Source organism: Heterodontus francisci, chromosome 3, assembly GCF_036365525.1.
Source record: "Heterodontus francisci isolate sHetFra1 chromosome 3, sHetFra1.hap1, whole genome shotgun sequence".
Classification (NCBI taxonomy): domain Eukaryota; kingdom Metazoa; phylum Chordata; class Chondrichthyes; order Heterodontiformes; family Heterodontidae; genus Heterodontus; species Heterodontus francisci.
In genome coordinates, this window is record NC_090373.1 from 70404301 (window position 1) to 70423547 (window position 19247).

Sequence of the window (19247 nt, forward strand, 5' to 3'; positions counted from 1 at the left end):
AGCCCCAGCAAAACTGAAGTCAATGGGAATCAGGGTAAAACTCTCCACTGGTTGGAGTCATACCTAGCACAAAGGAAAATGGTTGTGGTTGTTGGAGGTCAATCATTTCAGTCCCAGGACATCACTGCAGGAGTTCCTCAGCGTAGTGTCCTAGGCCCAATCATCTTCAACTGCTTCATCAATGACTTTCGCTCCATCATAAGATCAGAAGTGGGGATGGTCACTGATGATTGCACAATGTTCAGCAACATTCACGACTCTTCAGATAATGAAGCAGTCCATGTCCATATGCAACAAGATCTGGACAACATTCAGGCTTGGGCTGAAAAATGGCAAGCTACATTTGCGTCACACAAGTGCCAGGCAATGACCATCTCCAACAAGACAGAATCCAACCATCTCCTCCTGATATTCAATAGCATTACCATTGCTGAATCCCCCACTGTCAACTTCCTGGGGGTTACCATTGACCAGAAATTGAACTGGACCAGCTACATAAATACTGTGGCTACAAGAGCAGGTCAGAGGCTTGGAATTCAGTGGTGAGTACCTCACCTCCCCAAAGCCTGTCCAGCATCTAAAAGGCACAAATCAGGAGTACAGGAATATGTTGGAATACTCTCCACTTGCCTGGATGAGTGCAGCTCCAACAACACCCAAGAAGCTCGACACCATCCAGGCAAGTGGAGTGTGTGGCAGGAGAAAGGTCCCATGTAACATATTCCTTTCAGTCTTCCACTTGATTGGCACCCCATCCACCACCTTCAACATTCACTCCCTCCACCATTAACGCACAGTGGCAGCAGTGTGTACCATCTAAAAGATGCACTGCAACAACTCACCAAGGCTCCTTCGACAGTACCTTCCAAGTCCACAACCTCTGCCATCTAAAAGGACAAGGGCAGCAGATGCATGGGAACACCACCACTTGCAAGTTCCCCTCCAAGCCACACACCATCCTAACTTGGGACTATATCGTCTTTCCTTCACTGTCACTGGGTCAAAATCCTGGACCTCCCTTCTTAACAGCACCATGGGTGTACCTACACCATGAGGACTGCATCAATTCAAAAAGTTGACTCACACCACCTTCTCAAGGGCAATTAGGGATGGGCAATAAATAAATGCTGGCCTAGCCAGCAATGCCCACATCCCATGAAAGAATAAAAAAGAGACCATGTAAGTTCCCATTCTAGTATTTAGCAGCACGCACAAACATGGATACTACACACTCAATTAAGTGGTCAAGAAGCATGTAGTTGATCAACTATCACAAACAACTGTGTCTGGGAAGACCCTCAGAAAGTCCTAATTTATTGGACTGGACTTTCAAAACATGGCAATGTGATAGGACATTCTGTAACTGAAGCAAATTACAAAGTAGCTTCTAAAAGAATAGTTATCATAGCTTTCTTCCCAACTGAAGGTAACAGTACTAGCTGACATTGAAGGCTACATACCCTCAATATTGTAACAACTTATGTTACTTCAGTCTGGGAAGGCACTTCATAATATAAGACTTCAATAATCAAGATAATTTTCTGCACAAGATGTACTAGTTTTTTTTTATTTAGGTTGAAACAATGCCCCAAAAAATATAACAAACATTTTTTTTTAGATCAGATACATTTTTAAAGAAAACTGTCCAGACCTTCAAAGCATGACATGCATTTGAAATTCAGACTCTCAACAGACAGCAAAGTTACATAGTTTATGCTCTTGCTCGCGGCGGATTTTGTGGCAGGGCAAGCATGTAATCAGATGGGATGGTGACGGCGGGGGGGGGGGGGGGGAGGGGGTGGGGTGACCTCACCACCTTCCCGCCTCCGCCCAAATTAAGTCCGGGGTGGGAAGGCCTGTGAATGGCCTTCCTGCCCTGCTGCAAATTGAGTCGCTTAAGTGGTAATTAATACCCAATTTAGGACCTCATTCCACCGCTGCCGCAATTATCCCAGTGGCAGGTGGGCCTATCGCCACACAGGGAGCACAGCAAGAAAAACCATGTGGGTTGCTTGCCGGTTTAGGGGATGGGCCCCTCATTAAAAGGCACTTAGTGCCTTAATGAGGAACCCAGTATCGGGAATGGTGGTGGGGGCGGGTGCCAGGGCGCTGAGAGCCCACCCCTCTGCTCTTGCTGACAACCCCCCTACACCCCTCTCCCTGCAACCCCCACCCCGCAAGACCCCTCCCGTCCTTATGTACATGTGGCCGGGGTCCAACACCGCTCCTAGACCTCGGGTGGGTACTCCACTGGCAGCAGCCCTGGCGCTGCTCAGTTAAAGAGCTGCCAGCCTTGGGGTCCTTGATTCTGTCGAAGGCCTACTGCTGTCCAGTTAAGTGCTTAATTGACACGATTCGGGGGGCCTCCCACAGAAGGGATGACACGGGGCTCTCGCCGGCATCTTGGCCAGAGGTCAAGATCCCCATAGCCCAGATAAATTCTAGTCAGTAATGCTGACAAGGTTACAGATGGACGTAGAAATAGATTAACTGTTATTTTTTAGCACCCCTCGGAGCTTTTCATTCTTCAAAGACGTGAAAACCCCTGTTATGTCTCCTGGTTGTCTTCTGGTTCCTATAATTTAGAAATAATCACACTTTAGACTTGGAAAGGATGAAGCTCTTTTTTATTTATTCAGCTTCCATGCTGCCTGGTAAGGACTGCTCTAGAGCGGTATAGTGTTACACATCAAATGACTGCAATACAGCAGTGAACATCCTCTTTCTTTAAAAAACACAATGCCTCCATATCAATATAACTGCTCCAATCAGTAATGTTTAGAAATAAACTAAACCGCTTTTACAGTCTTTTTGTACAGCTTGTTTTCTTTTCTAAAAATATTATTCAGAATAGGTGGTAAGATGTTGTGCCTCCATCTTGTAGATTTGGCATTCGGCGCTCTCAGTGGTGAGTTGGCACACTGCACAGGCGATGTGTGTGTTGCTCCTGGCATTGTAAGAGTCTTGCTTACTGTTGCTAATGTTGTGTCACTTGCTGGTGACATTGTTAATGTTGGCTCGCTAGGTAATGATGTTTCCTGTGTTGTTGATGATCATTTCTATTTTTCCAGCTCAGGTGTTGGTCGAATATGGACTCTGTTCCTTCTCATTGGCTTACTAGTTTTGGTCTCAATGATGTATGACCTTAGAGTCGCAGCTTCACCAATAACTTTTGCTGGGCTCCAGATTTTCATGATTGGATCCTGTACATGTACAGTTTGCCCTTTCAACAGCTTGGGTAGGGATTTAGCCTGCTTGTTGAGTGTTGATCTCCTTCTACCTGTGCTTCAGTGAGTTGTTGTCTCACGTCTTCCTGGTCATTTGGAGGATGCATTTTGTTTGGCAGAGTTGTCTTATACTTTCTTTCATTCAACAGCTCGGCTGGTGATTTCATGTTAGCCTTAAGAGATGTGGATCAGAGTAACAAAAAGGCAAGGTTTGGATCTTCCTTCATCTCTCCGTATTTCACAAGGGTTCTTTTGACCGTCTGGAAGTCCTGTTCTATAAATTCGTATCCCTGTGTGTAGTGTGGTGATGAGGTGATAGTGTTGAACCGAAACCGTTCAGAAAATTCCTTAAATTCTTTGGATGTGAATTGGGTGCTATTGTCACATATTAATCTTCAGGAATCCCTTGATCAGTGAACAGATCTCGTACTGCTGAGAGGATTGTTGTGGCTCTCAAATCTTTCATCTTCTGGATAAAAGGGAACTTTGAGTAGTATTCTGCGACGATGAGATACCATTCTTGATTGCATGTGAATAAATCAGCTGGTACAAAAGGTGAAGTCACATGGGATCAGAGGTAAGCTGGCAAGATGGATACAGAACTGGCTCGGTCATAGAAGACAGAGGGTAGCAGTGGAAGGGTGCTTTTCTGAATGGAGGGATATGACTAGTGGTGTTCCGCAGGGATCAGTGCTGGGACCTTTGCTCTTTGTAGTATATATAAATGATTTGGAGGAAAATGTAGCTGGTCTGATTAGTAAGTTTGCGGACGACACAAAGTTTGGTGGAGTTGTGGATAGTGATGAGGATTGTCAGAGGATACAGCAGGATATAGATCGGTTGGAGACTTGGGCGGAGAAATGGCAGATGGAGTTTAATCCGGACAAATGTGAGGTAATGCATTTTGGAAGGTCTAATGCAGGTGGGAAGTATACAGTAAATGGCAGAACCCTTAGGAGTATTGACAGGCAGAGAGATCTGGGCGTACAGGTCCACAGGTCACTGAAAGTGGCAACACAAGTGGATAAGGCAGTCAAGAAGGCATAAGGCATGCTTGCCTTCATTGGTCGGGGCATAGAGTATAAAAATTGGCAAGTCATGCTGCAGCTGTACTGAACTTTAGTTAGGCCACACTTAGAATATTGCGTGAAATTCTGGTCGCCACACTACCAGAAGGACGTGGAGGCTTTGGAGAGGGTACAGAAGAGGTTTACCAGGATGTTGCCTGGTCTGGAGGGCATTAGCTATGAGGAGAGGTTGGATAAACTCGGATTGTTTTCACTGGAACGACGGAGGTGGAAGGGCGACATGATAGAGGTTTACAAAGTTATGAGTGGCATGGACAAAGTGGATAGTCAAAAGCTTTTTCCCAGCGTGGAAGAGTCAGTTACTAGGGGACATAGGTTTCAGGTGAGAGGGGCAAAGTTTAGAGGGGATGTGCGAGGCAAACTCTTTACACAGAGGGTGGTGAGTGCCTGGAACTTGCTGCCGGGGGAGGTGGTGGAAGCAGGTACGATAGCGACGTTTAAGAGGCATCTTGACAAATACATGAATAGGATGGGAATAGAGGGATATGGGCCCCGGAAGTGCAGAAGGTTTTAGTTTAGGCAGGCATCAAGATTGGTGCAGGCTTGGAGGGCCTAATGGCCTGTTCCTGTGCTGTTCTTTGTTCTTATACAGTATGCTATGGTCTGGGTGGTATTTCAGTAGCTATCATCTCTTTCTGCTGTGTGTTTTTGTACTGCTGGCATACATTGCATGCAGACACCATATTTTCAATGTTTATGTATAAGCCTGTCCAGTGCACAGCTGATCTGGCTCTGAGCTTACACTTCTCTATTCCCATGTAATCTTCATGTATCTTCTGGAGAAGTTCTTCGTGCCTTGTTTTGGCTATGATTATTCTGGATCCGGCTAGCAGAACACCATCTTCTAGTGAGATGTCATCTCTGATAGACCAGTACTGTCATATTGCTGGCTGCGTTTGCTGAATCTTATCAGACCATCCCTGGGTCATTTGCAGACAGAGCAGCTGTAACTCCTCATCTTTGCTGGTCTCATCTCTAATTTGACTCAGTTTTGGTGGTGTTACGTTCACTAGGTGATGATTCTTTATACCTAGATCTTCTATCTTGTGTTTCTCCCTGAGATAGAGTATCTACCAGCATCATTTCTCTTCATGGCCTGTATTTCAGAGTGAAGTTGTAACTCTGAAGCCTCAAGAGTAACCTCTACCGTCTACTTATGTTTTACATAGAGTTTTCTTGTAGATCTGCTCCAGTGGACGATGATCACTTTCCACTATGAACTTTCTCCCATAGATATATGTATGGAACTTATCACATCCATACATGACTGCCAAAAGCTCTCTTTCTATGTTCACATATCTGGTCTCAGCTGAGGTTAGAGCTTTGGATGTGAATGCTATTGGCTTTCCCTCTTGTACCAGGGTTGCTCCCAGTCCTTTTGGAGAAGCATCTACTTGCAGAGTGACAGATTTCTTTCTGTCCTAGTATGACAGACTTGTCTTCTTGCACACTACCTTTTTGAGTTTGTTGAAACTCCTGTCATACGACTCTGACCACTAGTACTCTACATCTTCTTTCATCAGCTCTCGCGGGTTTGCTGTGCATTCCGATATGTGCAGTATGAAGGAGCTCATGTATTGCATCAAGCCAAGGGAACTTCTCGGTCTCGCTTCTCTCTTGGGGCTTCCATCCCAGAGATGGTTGAGATTCCTTCAGGACTCAGCTTGACTCTGTCAGGTGTGTACACCATTCTGAAGAACTAGCATTCTATCACTTTCACAATGTATTTGTCTGTGTTTAGCTTGATCCCAGCTTTCCCAGTTCTCTCCAAAGCTTCATGTAGATAGTAGTCATAATCTTTTCCATCTACACCATGCATCTGGGTATCACCAGCTATACCGACTGCTCCTTTACATCCTTGGCATGTCTCATCTACTTTCTGTTGGAACACATCCTGGCTCACTTTAAGGTCAAAAGGTAGACGCAGGAATTTGTACTCAAAGGATGTGTTGAATGTTGTCAACACGAAGATTCCTCATCAAGCTTTACATTCCAATAGCCATTTCTGGCATCAAGCTTACTGAAAACTTTTGCTCCTGCCTATTCTGGTGTGATCTCTTCCAGTGTTGGAATAGAGTAGTGATTTATTGCTTGATTAAGATCTTCAGGATCCAGGGAAATTCTTAGCCGTCCATTTGGTTTCTCTCTCACCACGATGGAATTTACTCAATCTGTAGGCTCAGTGACTTTAGCGATCACCTTCTTTCTTCCATCTCATGGAGCTCTCTTTCAAGCTTTTCTTTTAGTTCTATTGGTACTTTACATGGGGGATGAATCACTGGTTTCATCACTGGGTCAACAGTGATGTGATATTCAAAATCTTCAAAGCATCCAACTGTCTCATTAAAACACCCTGGGTACATTTGTACCAGATCTTCTTTGCTTTTGATTGGAGGGTGCTCTTCAATGGGTGTACTATCTTCAACCTTCAGTGTCACCTCCTTCACCTCATGGTTTACTAAGATAATCTGCAGCTCTTTGCAACTGCTCGAACCCGGGATAGCAGGACCATCTGTTTCAGAAACATAGAACATAATTTAACATCTTTTCCTTTGTGTGTCCCTCTGATTTGGGCTGTACCTAGCTGTCGAATCTCAGTCCCCCCGTATGCCATTAGCATGACATTGTTCGGTTTCAGAGCACCTTTCCTTGGATAACCATTTTTTCCAAACTTTCAGGAAAGATCTTCTGGTATAGTCTGAGAGGGATGATGTTACTCTATGCTCTGGTATCAATCTTCACCTTCAGATTTATCATTCAGGGCTATATTTCACCTCCCTGATCTGAATGGTTGTCTGAATTTCTTTGCTCTGGGAACTGTCGCATGCAGACATTTCATGCAGTTGTTTGGTTCCTTGGTCTCTCCAGTTCTCAAACTCACTGTCATCTTCCAGGGTATGGATATTTCTTTTCCTACTCATTCTCCCTGTTGCTCTATCTCTGGTGACTCGTCTACCATCTTCTTTCATTGTTCTGCACATCTTTCCACATTGGCCTTTCCACAAGTTCTGCAGATTGATCCATATGTGGGACATTTCCTTCTGCCTGTGAATTCATGTGGTCGTTCACAGCTGCTGCACATCTTTCTCTCTGTCTGGTGTACATTCTTTTGTTTCAGTTTCACTGCATCAACCCTGCTGCCTATCTCTTGGCTTAAATGAAGGCTAGTCATTTCGGTAGTCAGTGTCTTTATCTATCTGCTCGTGGCTTCATGTGCTCTGGCAGTGTCTACAGCCTGCAATATCCCACTATTCATGGAAATCTTATATGTCTCTGCAAGACATGTTGACATTTAACAACAAGGAGGTCAGAACTACTGCAGGATGAGTTCCTGCTACAGTAGACACCTCTTTTGAGGTTAGGATAATAGAGCTCCACCAAAAGCTTTTTGTACTTCAGGGTGTGCAGAACCCCAAATTAGCTGATCTATCAGCCTTTCATCTGTGTATTTAAATTTACATTTTCTGGCTGCATTTTTCAATCTCATCACAAAATTGTCAATCGGCTCACGTAATTCCTGTCTAAGGCCTTGAAATTCATATCATTAGATCTGAAGATTTAATTTTGGCTGCAGATGGGTGCTTAATTTCTGCTGTCCTCTTCACTTAGCTCCTAGCTATTAAACAAATGTAATCCTTTATCTCCGGCCCACAGAGGGTAATAGCTTACCTTCTCCTCTTCATTCGTGCCTTTTAGAAAACTACTGAATGTCAATCTGCACTTTTGTTTAAACTTCTCAAATGCCTCAATGACATCATCAGCTTCCCAATTCATTATGGACTGTAGCTGTGCATTCATAGCTGTGCCGGCTGTCATTTTTGTTTTCACGCGATTCACTCAGCCTTTTCTCTCTCTCTTCCTGGCACTAATTTGGGTCGATGTTTTGCAATCTGATTCAGCAATAAATTCATTAAAAAATGTTTAGGCTTACTCATAGACACTTGCTGCCACCATATTATGTCTCCTGGTTCTCTTCTGGTTCCTATAAATGAATAATAATCACACTTTAGGCTTGGAAACACTGGACCTCTTTGTTTATTTCATTTAGCCTTCATGCTGCCCGGTAAAGACTGCTCTACAGCAGTGTAGTGTTACACATCACATGACTGCAGTGCAGCAGTGAAATGTGGCCCCCTGTAACACACTTACACATGACAATTAGTTCCCAGCTAATTAGTTCCTAGCTCTTTACGAATAATATAATATATAACACCCACTATTTATGGAAATCTTATATGTCTCTGCAAGAGATGTTGACATTTAACAACAAGCAGGCCAGAGCTACTGCAGGTGAAATTCCTGCTACAGTACAGAGCGCATTTGAGGTTAAGGTAATAGAGCTCCATCAATGCAACTTGAGAGAAGTGGCAACTGATGAGGGTGGGGATGCCTCCACAGAGGGTTCATTTTCTCTTTCCAACCAGTCCTGGGTAATGTGCCTGAAAATATAAACTTTCAGGAACTTCTTGTGTGATTGAGCATGATGATAAAATCCAGAAGTATATGTTCACCTTTTAATGTACCTTTATGTTTGTCTCTTTTCATGTTTTGAAGGAATGCAGAGCAATTAGAGGCTAGACCCTCCATGGAACCTGAAAGAAGCATTTCATTAGGTACCTTGTCACAGTCTCAAGGCTTGGCATGCAGAAGCTCAGTTATGTCCACTCAGGAGGTTATAAATAATGAGTATGAATGGAGGAGTGAAGAGAATCATCACAGAGAAATGGAGAGCAGGAAGAAGAAAAACTGGAGGGGGGAAGAAGAGGAGACCCATTATTTGAAGATAAGTGAGGATTGTTTAGCAGCTGTACAGGCAAAGCACACAGGTCTCCATAGATCTTCATTCAAAAGTAGAATGTTCTATTAGACTGTCGCAGTCATTGGCAGGTGTACCTCGCAGTTTTAGCGACATGGTGACAGATGTGGCGGCATCAACATCCCGCTTCTGTAAGGTGTTGATGTTCAGTAATGAAAGCATGTAGATCTCCTTGGAGCAGCTGGCAGATTGATGGCCATAGCTGAGGCCTTGTTTCTGCTCTTGGGTTCGCACATGAATGCTCAGTCTGATGCAATACAGGCCCTCAGTTGCACGATGGCAGCCTTATTTGCCAAGTTCACAGAAGGGGTAAAAAAGCGAGTGCTATAAATCTGGAGTGAAAACAGAACATGCTGGAGACACTCAGCAGCTAAGGCAGCATCTGTGGAGGGAGAAACAGAGTTAGCGGGCTGCATTTTTGCCACAGAGGCGGGAAACAGGAGTTGGAGTTGTTTTTGGGTCAGGAACTCTCCTCTGGTGGGAAACTGAATAAATTCACGATTTTCACAGGAGTGGGCCCTTAATTTATATGTAGATAGGTTCCCTGTCAAATTAGAGCCAGTGGGGCAGGGACGGAGGTGGGTCAGATGAAGTGGGGTCTGATTTAGACTCCCCACAGTAGACATCACCTAGGCTGCCGTTATTCTGAGGGGAAATCTGCTGATTGTGTCAAAGCCTTTCACAGCACCAGAGGGAAGCAAGATGTCACAGGGGAGCCGGAGGCCTGGCACTCAGGGCAGGATTGCCCCTCGCTTCATCGATGCTAACTTGGATCTAATGTTGGAGGCCATGAGGGAGAGGAGAAAGGTCCTCTCCCGGAGGGTGGCAGCAGGAGACCACCAGGTCATATGGAGCACTGAACCCTGACAGGAAAAATGGTACAAGGTGGTGAAAGAAGAAACGGGATCCATCATGGAGGGCAAAGCCTCTGGGAAGATGTGCTTCCTTCATTGGCGGTAAGTGATTAGATGTTCCAGGCTGCGTCTTCCATGCATGTGTTAGCACAGGTATCTGAGTCTCCTTTCCATGCCATGCCCCTCAACCTGGGTCAGAGGGGCTCAGGAGATCCCTGACATTCTTGGCATCCTCACGAGCCCTTCACACCCTGAGCCGTGCCGGGCCACCATTTGTTCAGCATCATCTCTATCCACCTCATTTTCCTCCTCCTCTCTCACATTCTCCTCCTGCTCTTCCCCTGATGAGCTGTCTTCCTCCAGGGCCTCACCATCCTCAAGGTCCACACCTGTCTGGAGGTCCACGTTATGGAGAGCACAGCACCACTACAATGACAGAGATCCTTGCAGGGCACCAACTGACCGGTCCAGGCACCGGAAGCGCATCTTCAGAAGCCCGATGGCCTACTCAATGGCTGTTCTACTGAGCAGGTGGCATTGGTTGTATTGCCTCTAAATGTCTGTCTGTAGTTCAGGGAGAGGGGTGAGTAGCCATCTCTTCAAGGGATATTCCTTGTCCCCTAGGATCCATCCAAACACTTTGGGGGTTGGAGTGAAGATCCAAGGCAGCCTGGAGTGTCGGAGGATGAAGGAGTCATGGCAGCTGCCATTAAAGCAAGAGCACAAATGGAGGAAGCCCTTCTTGTGGTCACAGAGCACATTCCATGTGGACGTTGAGGCAGTGGAAGCCCCTCCTGTTGATGGATCTGAGTGGCTGGTCACTGGGTACCTTGATGGTCACATGGGTGCAATCAATGATGCCCTGCAGCTAGGGGAATCCAGTGATGGAGGCAAAGCTCAATGCCCTCTGTCCCTGCAAGGCTGCGTCTGCCATGGAATGAATGTACTGTCCAGTTCTGGAAAAGAGTGACCTACGAGATGCAAGGGTGTGCTGCCATTTCAGAGGTTCCACCAAGGTGCACAACTGATCCTGGGAAGGAGCCAGAGGCAAAGTAGTTCAAGGCCACAGTGACTTTGCAGGGAATGGTAAGCAGTGCTTCAAGGTGCAAGGTCTTTGGTCTCGAGGGCATGGATCTTTGTGACCATCCGTCTGGAGAGTTGCAGTCTCCCGTGGCACTGAGTCTCGGTCATTTTTTTTTATTCGTTCATGGGATGTGGGCATCGCTGGCCAGGCCAGCATTTATTGCGGTTAGATACAACTGAGTGGCTTGCTAGGCCATTTCAGAGGGCATGTAACAGTCAACCGCATTGCTGTGGGTCTGGAGTCACATGTAGGCCAGACCAGGTAAGGACAGCAGATTTCCTTCCCCAAAGGACATTAGTGAATCAGATGGGTTTTTACAACAATCGACAATGGTTTCATGGCCATCATTAGACTAGCTTTTTAATTCCAGATTTGTTAATTGAATTCCGCCTTCTGCTGTGGTGGGATTTGAACCCATGTCCCCAGAGCAATACCCTGGGTCTCTGGGTTACTAGTTGAGTGACAATACCATTACGCCACCGCCTCCCCGTCTTCGGCGGTAGATCCTGTGTTGAGGGATTGACCTCCATTATCTGGCAGCCTCTCTTTCCTCTCCCATGCCCTCCTGCTGCTCGGGGTTCCATCCTTCCTGTGGAGGGTGTTGCCATTCATCGCCTCAATTTCTGACAGTCAGTCCCCCATTGCCAGCTGCAGCCTTCCGTGTTGACAGGTGGCCACCCCTATTGTGATTGGCAGCCTTGCCCCCTGCTCCTCTGCCCCGGTGATGCCAGGGGATACTGACTCTGTTGAATGCCCAGGCACTGAGAGCCCACTCTCCCTGCCACCTGCGCAGTGCCAACGGCACCTCCTTTGCAAATGCCGAGTCCTCCTTTGCCCCGCTGACCCTCTTGGGACCAGGACAATTCCCTGTGTGGCCATGAATGACTCCCCACTCTTTACCCACCTCCCTTCAGCTGATCTGTTACAGAAGGCATGTGCAACCCATGCGCCCCTTTAAAAATTCCACCATCCAACCTTGACAAGCTCTTAATGTTTCTAAAATGCTTTAATTGGTCTCAATTGGGAGGAGAGTGGGATTCTTGTCCCACCCTTCCCCGCCCTGGTGAATATTGCCAGCACCGGGTACGGCGTCCCGCAACTGACACGCCAGCCAGCACTGGTATTTTCGGGGTCCCCCCCCTTTATTGGGCCCCGAACATTCAGCCCAGCATTTCAGGTCGACCAAGTTCTGATAAAAGGTCACTGACTTGAAATGTTAACTCTGTTTCTCTTTCCACAGATGTTGCCTGATCAGCTGACTATTTCTAGCATTTTCTGTTTTTATCACAGAACAGGTAGCTCAAACAAGGTGGGAAATAATGCTCGCACCCCATCAATCTAGCATGGGGTCTAACAACCCTCAGATCGACATGCAGAATAGTGAGAGGCCAGGAGAAAGGGAAGGTTAGAACTGATACAAAAACAAGAAATGCTGGAATCACTCAGCAGGTCTGGCAGCATCTGTGGAAAGAGAAGCAGAGTTAACGTTTCGGGTCAGTGACCCTTCTTCGGAAGGTTAGAACTGATGGCTGATTTTGGTGCTATTTTCGAGAAAGCTCTATCCTTTGACTGCACAGGAGCTTTGAAGCAAGCAGGGTCAGATTGTCCACACTGGAGCAGATGATCTGTAGCCTACAGAGGAATGCTAAGAGGGATGGATGGAACATAGGGGTTATAGTGATGCTGACATTCAATGAATGAAGTTTTGAAAAATACAGTTTAGTGGAGGCTGATGTTCTCTCCATGCACTGCTCTGACAATCTTATTACTAAAGCAGAGCTTCCAGAGGCAGGCACCTCACAAAGATCTGGGAGCACTCATTGACATCTATAAACCCATTGTGTTCCTCTGAATTGGTGTTCTTCCCCTCTGTTCCTATCTTCCTGCTCTTAAAGCCAAAAGAGTTTCCTGCTCATCGTCATTATCATCATCAACATGATCATCATGATTATCCTGTTCCGCCTCTAAATTGCACAAGTACAGAGTGATTCCAAAGGAGATCTCCATCATGTAGTTGTAATGGTAATCCTTACTGCAGCCAAAACTTTTGAGAGACACTATTCCTTCATTGTTTAGAATAAAACAAAGTGATTAGGCTTTCTCAGCGACTAAATTCTTATACCTTAGAATTCAGACTACACAGTGCTCAAAAGCTATTTGTTTTTGCCAGCGTACTCCTTTTATGTGGGCAGCTATCACATGACATACAACTGTTGTTGTGACAGGAAATTGTGTCGCAGCTCGTTCTGATGTTACAAATGTAAAAAACCAGATTAATTTTAAAACCTGCACCTCCATCAGGTACAGCAGAAGCCCAAGTGCTGCTTCCTATTGCCACTTACCTCCTTTCACCCTTTACCACTTCACCTCCCCTCCCTTTATCTTTTATCTTTTTTACACTCTTTTCCCTGTCTTCCCTCCACTTCGATTTTTATTAGACAGCACTGAAATAGAGGACTGAATGCTCCTTCCTAATAGTGTTCACCTGATTCAGCGTTGTTCCAATGCCTCTGTCAGATATGTCTATGAAGTCAATGAACTCTTGGGTATAATCTGGTCTAGCTAACACTGGTAGTAGTGTTTGTCCATAGTCAAAGATGACCATGACATCAACTGGAATTCACTGAGTTAAGTTCCAGGTACAATGTGTTTGAAGATGACTAACCAGTCCAATTTGAGCATGAAAAGACGTGTGACATGTTGGAAACACATACATTGTTGGTGTGGAAGAGGTGCTTGCGACTCTGGACTTGTGAAGCTCAAAGTTCTCATTGGCCAGTGAGACTCTGTTCTGTTCACAGGAGGTGGCACCTTTGCTGATGCAACTGATGCAGATATAGAGTGATCTTCCATGTCTCAGAGGTGATGTTGAAACTCGTCAATGAAACCTTCAGGGTGTCCTTGAAGTGCTTTTTCTGGTCTCCATGTAAATCTTTCCCTTCAATTAGCTTTGCCATAGAAGAGCTTTTTTGGCAAGCACTCATCAGGTATTCTGGCAACATGTCCTGCCCATCTTATCTGAGCTCTCTTCAGCAGAGTGTGGATCTTAGTCTTGTCGGTGAGGGAGAGAATCTCAGTATTAGGAACCTTGTCTTGCCATCTGATCTTGAGTAGTCTCTGCAGTAAGGTCATGTGCAAGTTATGTAGCTTGTTTGTGTGCCTGGAGTAAACTGTCTACATGTCACAAGCAAACAAGAGAGTGGGAAGGACAACTGCTCTGTATACTTTCACTTTTGTTGAAAGACTAATTACTCTTTACTCCCAGACAGCTTTCTATAGCTTGCCAACGGTAATGCTGGCCTTTGCTAAAATAAAAGCAAAATATTACGGATGCTGGAAATCTGAAATAAAAACAGTAGGTGCTGGAAATACTCAGCAGGTCTGGCAGCCTCTGTGGAGAAAGAACATCTGTGATGCAGACCTGAAAAGTTAATTCTGCTTCTCTCTCCACAGTTGCTGACAGATATGCTGAGTATTTCCAGCACTTTCTGGTTTTATTACTGGTCTTAGCTATTCTGGTGTTGAGGCTACATCATCAATGTGAACTGCTGTGGAGAGGCTGTTGCCAAGACAGGTAGACTTGTCGATTGCTGCAAGCCTTTGACCATTGATGGTAATAGCTGGCTTCACAAACTACTTTTGTGGGGCAGGTCGGTGCATGACTTCAGTCTTTTTGGTGCTGATGGCGAGACTGACGTTATCACATGCTAATGAGAAGCGATCCATGCTATGTTGCACTTCTTGTTCTGAACAGGCATTTAGGGTACAGACATCAGTGAAAAGAAAGTCACTAACCACAGCTTCATGCACTTTGGTTTTGGCTCATAGTCTCCTCAAATTGAAGACTTTGTCATCTGTGTGATATCTAATGTAGATACCACTTTCGCTAACACAGAATGTTTCAGAAAGCATGGCAGAGAACATCATGCTGAACAGGGTAAGAGCCAACACACAGCTCTTTCTCACTCCATTTGTTACTGGGAAGTAATCAGAAGACTCTCCACTGTCCAGGACACGAGCAAACATGCCATCGTGCAATTGTTGTACCATAATGAATTTTTCTGCACAGCCATCTTCCTTAGTGCTCATAACTAACTGTGTTGAAGATTATAGTGAAATCAACAAATGTTGAGTATAAGTTGCAGTTCTGCTCTTGGCATTTCTCTTGGAGCTGACATGCAGCAAACACCATGTCAACTGTACCACGATCTTTTCTCATGCCACATTGACTGTCTGGTAGAAGGTCCTGTTTGAGATGCAGTGTCAAGCGGTTTAGCAGGACTCTTGCAAGTACTTTCCCAGCAATACACAGTAGGGAGATTTGTTGGTGGTTGTCGCAAGCTCGACAATTTCTCTTCCTTTTGTAAAGGTAAACAATTAATGCATCCTTGAATTCCTGAGGAATGAGTTCCTGGTTCCACATTACCTGGAATAGTTTGGTGAGTTTGTTGGTGAGTATTGTGCTTCCCATCTTACATATTTCACCTGGTATTGCATCTGACCCTGGTGCCTTGCCGCTCAACAGGAGACTGATTGCTTTCATGGTCTTGGCTTTGTTGGGGGTGTCAGAAAGTGGTATGTTGACTGCAATTTGGGGCAAGCAGGCAATTGCCTCATTATTGATTGTTGAGACCCGATTCAGAACATTGTTAAAATATTCTGTCCGTCTCTCCAGGATTTTGGTCTTGTCTGGAATCAGTGTGGTTCCATCAGCACCGAGAAGAGAATTTCCAGAAGCCTGCGGATGATAGATTGTCTTCTAAGCATCATAGAAGTGATTAGTATTGTTTCTGAGTGTGTATGATTGTAGTTCTTCTGCCTTTTTGCTTAGTCAGCGATCCTGCATCTCTCTCTCTCTAAGCTTTGACTGGATGATTTTACGCAGATGAACAGTCATTTTGGTAGGATCTAAGGAGATGGTGTTTCTCATCCAGCAGAGTTACAATCTCCTCATTGTTTTCATCAAACCAGTCCTGGCGCTTACAGGTGGTGGGTCCCAGATATTCTGGGGCAGTAGAGTGCACCAGGTCTCCATGCAGTGCGAGACAAATTTAAGACCATCTAGCTGGCAATCCAAATCTTCTTAGAAATTATGCCTCACAGTATCCATTTTGAGTTTTGAGATGTTCAGTCTCATTGATATTTTCCCCTGGGGGCATCGCTTGGGCTGAATATGGATTTTGAGCTTTGAGACAATGAGTCTGTGGTCACTCCAACAATCTGCTCCAACATGGCTTTGGTCACTCTGACATCCTGCCTGTCCTTCCTTCTGACTATAATGTAATCAATTAGATGCCCGTGCTTAGAGTGAGGTTGCATCCAGGATGTCATGTTTTGGTTTGGCAGACAGAATGCAGTGCTGGTAATGAGGAGGTCATGCTCTCCACATGTCTTCAACAGAAGGCCATTGCTTTAACTGTTACCGAAGGTTTATGGGGTGCATCTGGGAGGGGTGATATCTCTGAATTTGTCATACTCTTCAGAGTGGTTCACCTTTTGATGGTCCTCACTGGCATCCAGCTTTCATCTGTGGCTCCAAGTAGTAGTTTGCGTGCAATAGTAACCACACCATAACAAACTGTCTCTACAGGTAGTCAAAATCAGGTGAGGGTAGCCAATGTGTCTCCCCGTTGGTGAGTTAGGATTTGACTATCTTTGCATGTGAATTCTTACTTGGTGGAGTGCGCAGAAGAGTGTTCAGCTAACACTAAGTCTACATACAAGATGCAATTTTATAAAGACATGCTTTTGACACAGATCCTCCCTTGCCTTGGGTACATATTAAGAAATAACAGGCTTAAGGTAAGGAAGGATCTGTGCCCAGAACATGTATTTGCAAAATCAGCCCTGTTAAGTCTCTTTCAACTTTGTAAACATGATTTCACAATTGACTTGGCTTCGGCTTTCAGGTCAGATTATTCATGGCACACCTATAAAAGAACTTACATTTACATAGCATCCTTCACTTTCTCAAGACAGCCAATAAATTATGTTGAAGTGTCGTCACTTGTTTTTTAATCTCCCAAAAACAGCGAAATATATGGTGCTGTTGGTTTATTAAGGACAACTCCTCTGTTCTTTGAATAGCATCAAGAGTTCATTTACACCCACCCGACAGTGCAGACAGGGCCTCAGTTTAACATCTATCTGAAAGTGAAAACCTCTAGCAATGCAGCACTACCTCAGTACTGCACTATAATATCTGCCTGGATTATGTCCTTCAAATGGAACTTGAACACAGAACCTTCTAACACAAAAGTAAGTGCTAATCCTGTGCCACAGATGACATTATGGCTGGGAATAAACATCTTCTTAGCTGTTCCTGCTTCACCATCATGTCTTTGCTGGAAAGGTTGGAGAAGAAATGTTTTCTGCACTTCCAGCAAAGTTTTGGCAGCAGAGCGTGAGCCATTCCAAAGTAATTCCCAGCTACATTTCCAATAATGGTCAGCCACTTCAAGGAATGTGTCAACATGGGTCCTTTGTGTGATGGTGTGCACAATCACTTAAAAAGATTAATACAAAAGAAAAATACTGCAGATGCTGGAAATCTGAAATAAAAAGCAGAATATGCTGGAAATTATTCAGCAGGCCAAGCAGCATCTGTAGAGAGGGAAACAGAGTTAACGGGCTGGATTTTGCTGAGACCGTTGGGACCCTGACATTGGGTGGAAACTTGGAAGCAGCTGCGATGGGACATTGGATCACAGTCTTCCCAGAGACAGCCAATTAAGAAGCCACCTCCGGGAGCCCCATCCAACTAAGGATGGTGGGGAGGGTTCTAAGGCTGCAGGTTCAAGCAGGGGACCTGCAGCAAAGCCCCACTGGGAGACGTGGGCGTTGTTGAGGCAAGCAGCGAGCTTGAGGGCGCCTCAAGATGGAGGCGTCCTCTGAAGAATTCTAAAAGTGTAAAAGGTAAGTGTGGCCATAGTTGCCAAGCCATCAGTGTGGAGGGGGGCCCTCTGGAATCTGGAACTCATGGGGGGAGGGTTTTTAAAGGAGGACTCGCTGGCCCCTTGGCCTGATATTGGGAGGCCACCTCCAGACAAGCTTCAGCCTCAGCGAATGGCCCATCCACCCTTGGGAAGATCCCGGCGGTGCCACAATTTGACCCCAAGTGGGGACATAATTGAGCATAATTAGCTACCCGTTGCTGCCAGGCTGGTAGCTGGTGCCGGTCAGACCCCACCTCTGGCAAGATTGCTTGGAGATGGGATCGCACCAGGGAGCTGCCCCAAGGCAATATTCTCTAATTTGCTTCAGGTCCCACCTCCAAACCCATCTCCACGGGAATGGGAAAATTCAGCCCAATGTTTCAGGTAGTTTCAGATGTTGCTGAGTATTTCCAGCATTTTCTGTTGTTATTTCAAGTAAAAAAAATTCTGATCCACATTATGACTGAAATACAACATCTCAGCTATACTGGTGCTTTTTTTTAGCTTTTGCTGTAACCTTGCCTTCTTCAACTTCCATCTGCCATCTGTGGCATCTACGTCTGTGGGCAAGATATTTGTTCCGTGCCTACAATTGGTGAACTAAAATTGAACTGAGTACTGCTACAGAGTGGGTAGTGGAGATATACTGAGCTTAACCATATGGCTTGTTCAACCAGAACAATGTTGCATGTAATATGTTAGGATATAGTCTTCAGCTTTAGCCAGGAAGAAATTGCAGCAGTGCTTGGAATGTTGAGGTATTTTTTATCCTGAAGTGCAATTGGGCTTCTGTATTCATGATTTCTGCCAATGATCAGGTTGACCATTATAAGAATTATAAGATAATTAGCACCCCTAGATTCTTAAGAATCTCCTCCATGTGAGGCATATGGTGCACATCAGTTCCTGTAAATTTGGGTCTTAATAGTGTAGCCTCTGAGCCTTGATAATGCATTCCTGGAAGGACAAGCAACTCAGTTATATTTGTATTTATAGTCCTTATTTGCTGGTTTGTCCTTTTTTGAATTTTGTGGGCCTGGAGGTTCATAAATTCTTAGTGCTGTTGCCTCATTGGTGGATAAACCCTAAATTGGAATGCCAAGAGCAGTTAGTATCAGAGTTTGTGATATAGAGAAGTGAATGGAAATAGGCTACAGAGAATGGAGCCAAGAGGAGTGGCATTCCTGTGTGCACACTTTGTGCTTGCTTTTCAGTTACAGACTATGCTCAGCATGGGAAATTT

At 45.2% G+C, this 19247-nt stretch overlaps 1 protein-coding gene across 4 annotated transcripts in view; it reads right to left on the bottom strand.

The window, feature by feature from the left end:
- Nucleotides 1-2212: 2212 nt before the first annotated feature.
- Nucleotides 2213-19247, bottom strand: part of LOC137357104 (uncharacterized) — a 28787-nt gene continuing 11752 nt past the window's right edge. For 2 of the 4 annotated variants that reach the window (XR_010971141.1, XR_010971140.1), the window contains exons 2-3: nucleotides 8247-8297; nucleotides 2213-2575 (exon numbers count right to left, since the gene is read on the bottom strand). Coding sequence is in view for 1 of the 4 variants with exons in the window: in XM_068023141.1 (XP_067879242.1) it covers nucleotides 6511-6827; nucleotides 8247-8297 (368 nt within the window). In the remaining 3 variants the exon portion in view is untranslated. Of the gene's footprint in view, nucleotides 2576-2642; nucleotides 8298-19247 lie in introns of those variants that run through there. The other 2 variants (XM_068023141.1, XR_010971139.1) reach the window with 2 other exon arrangements.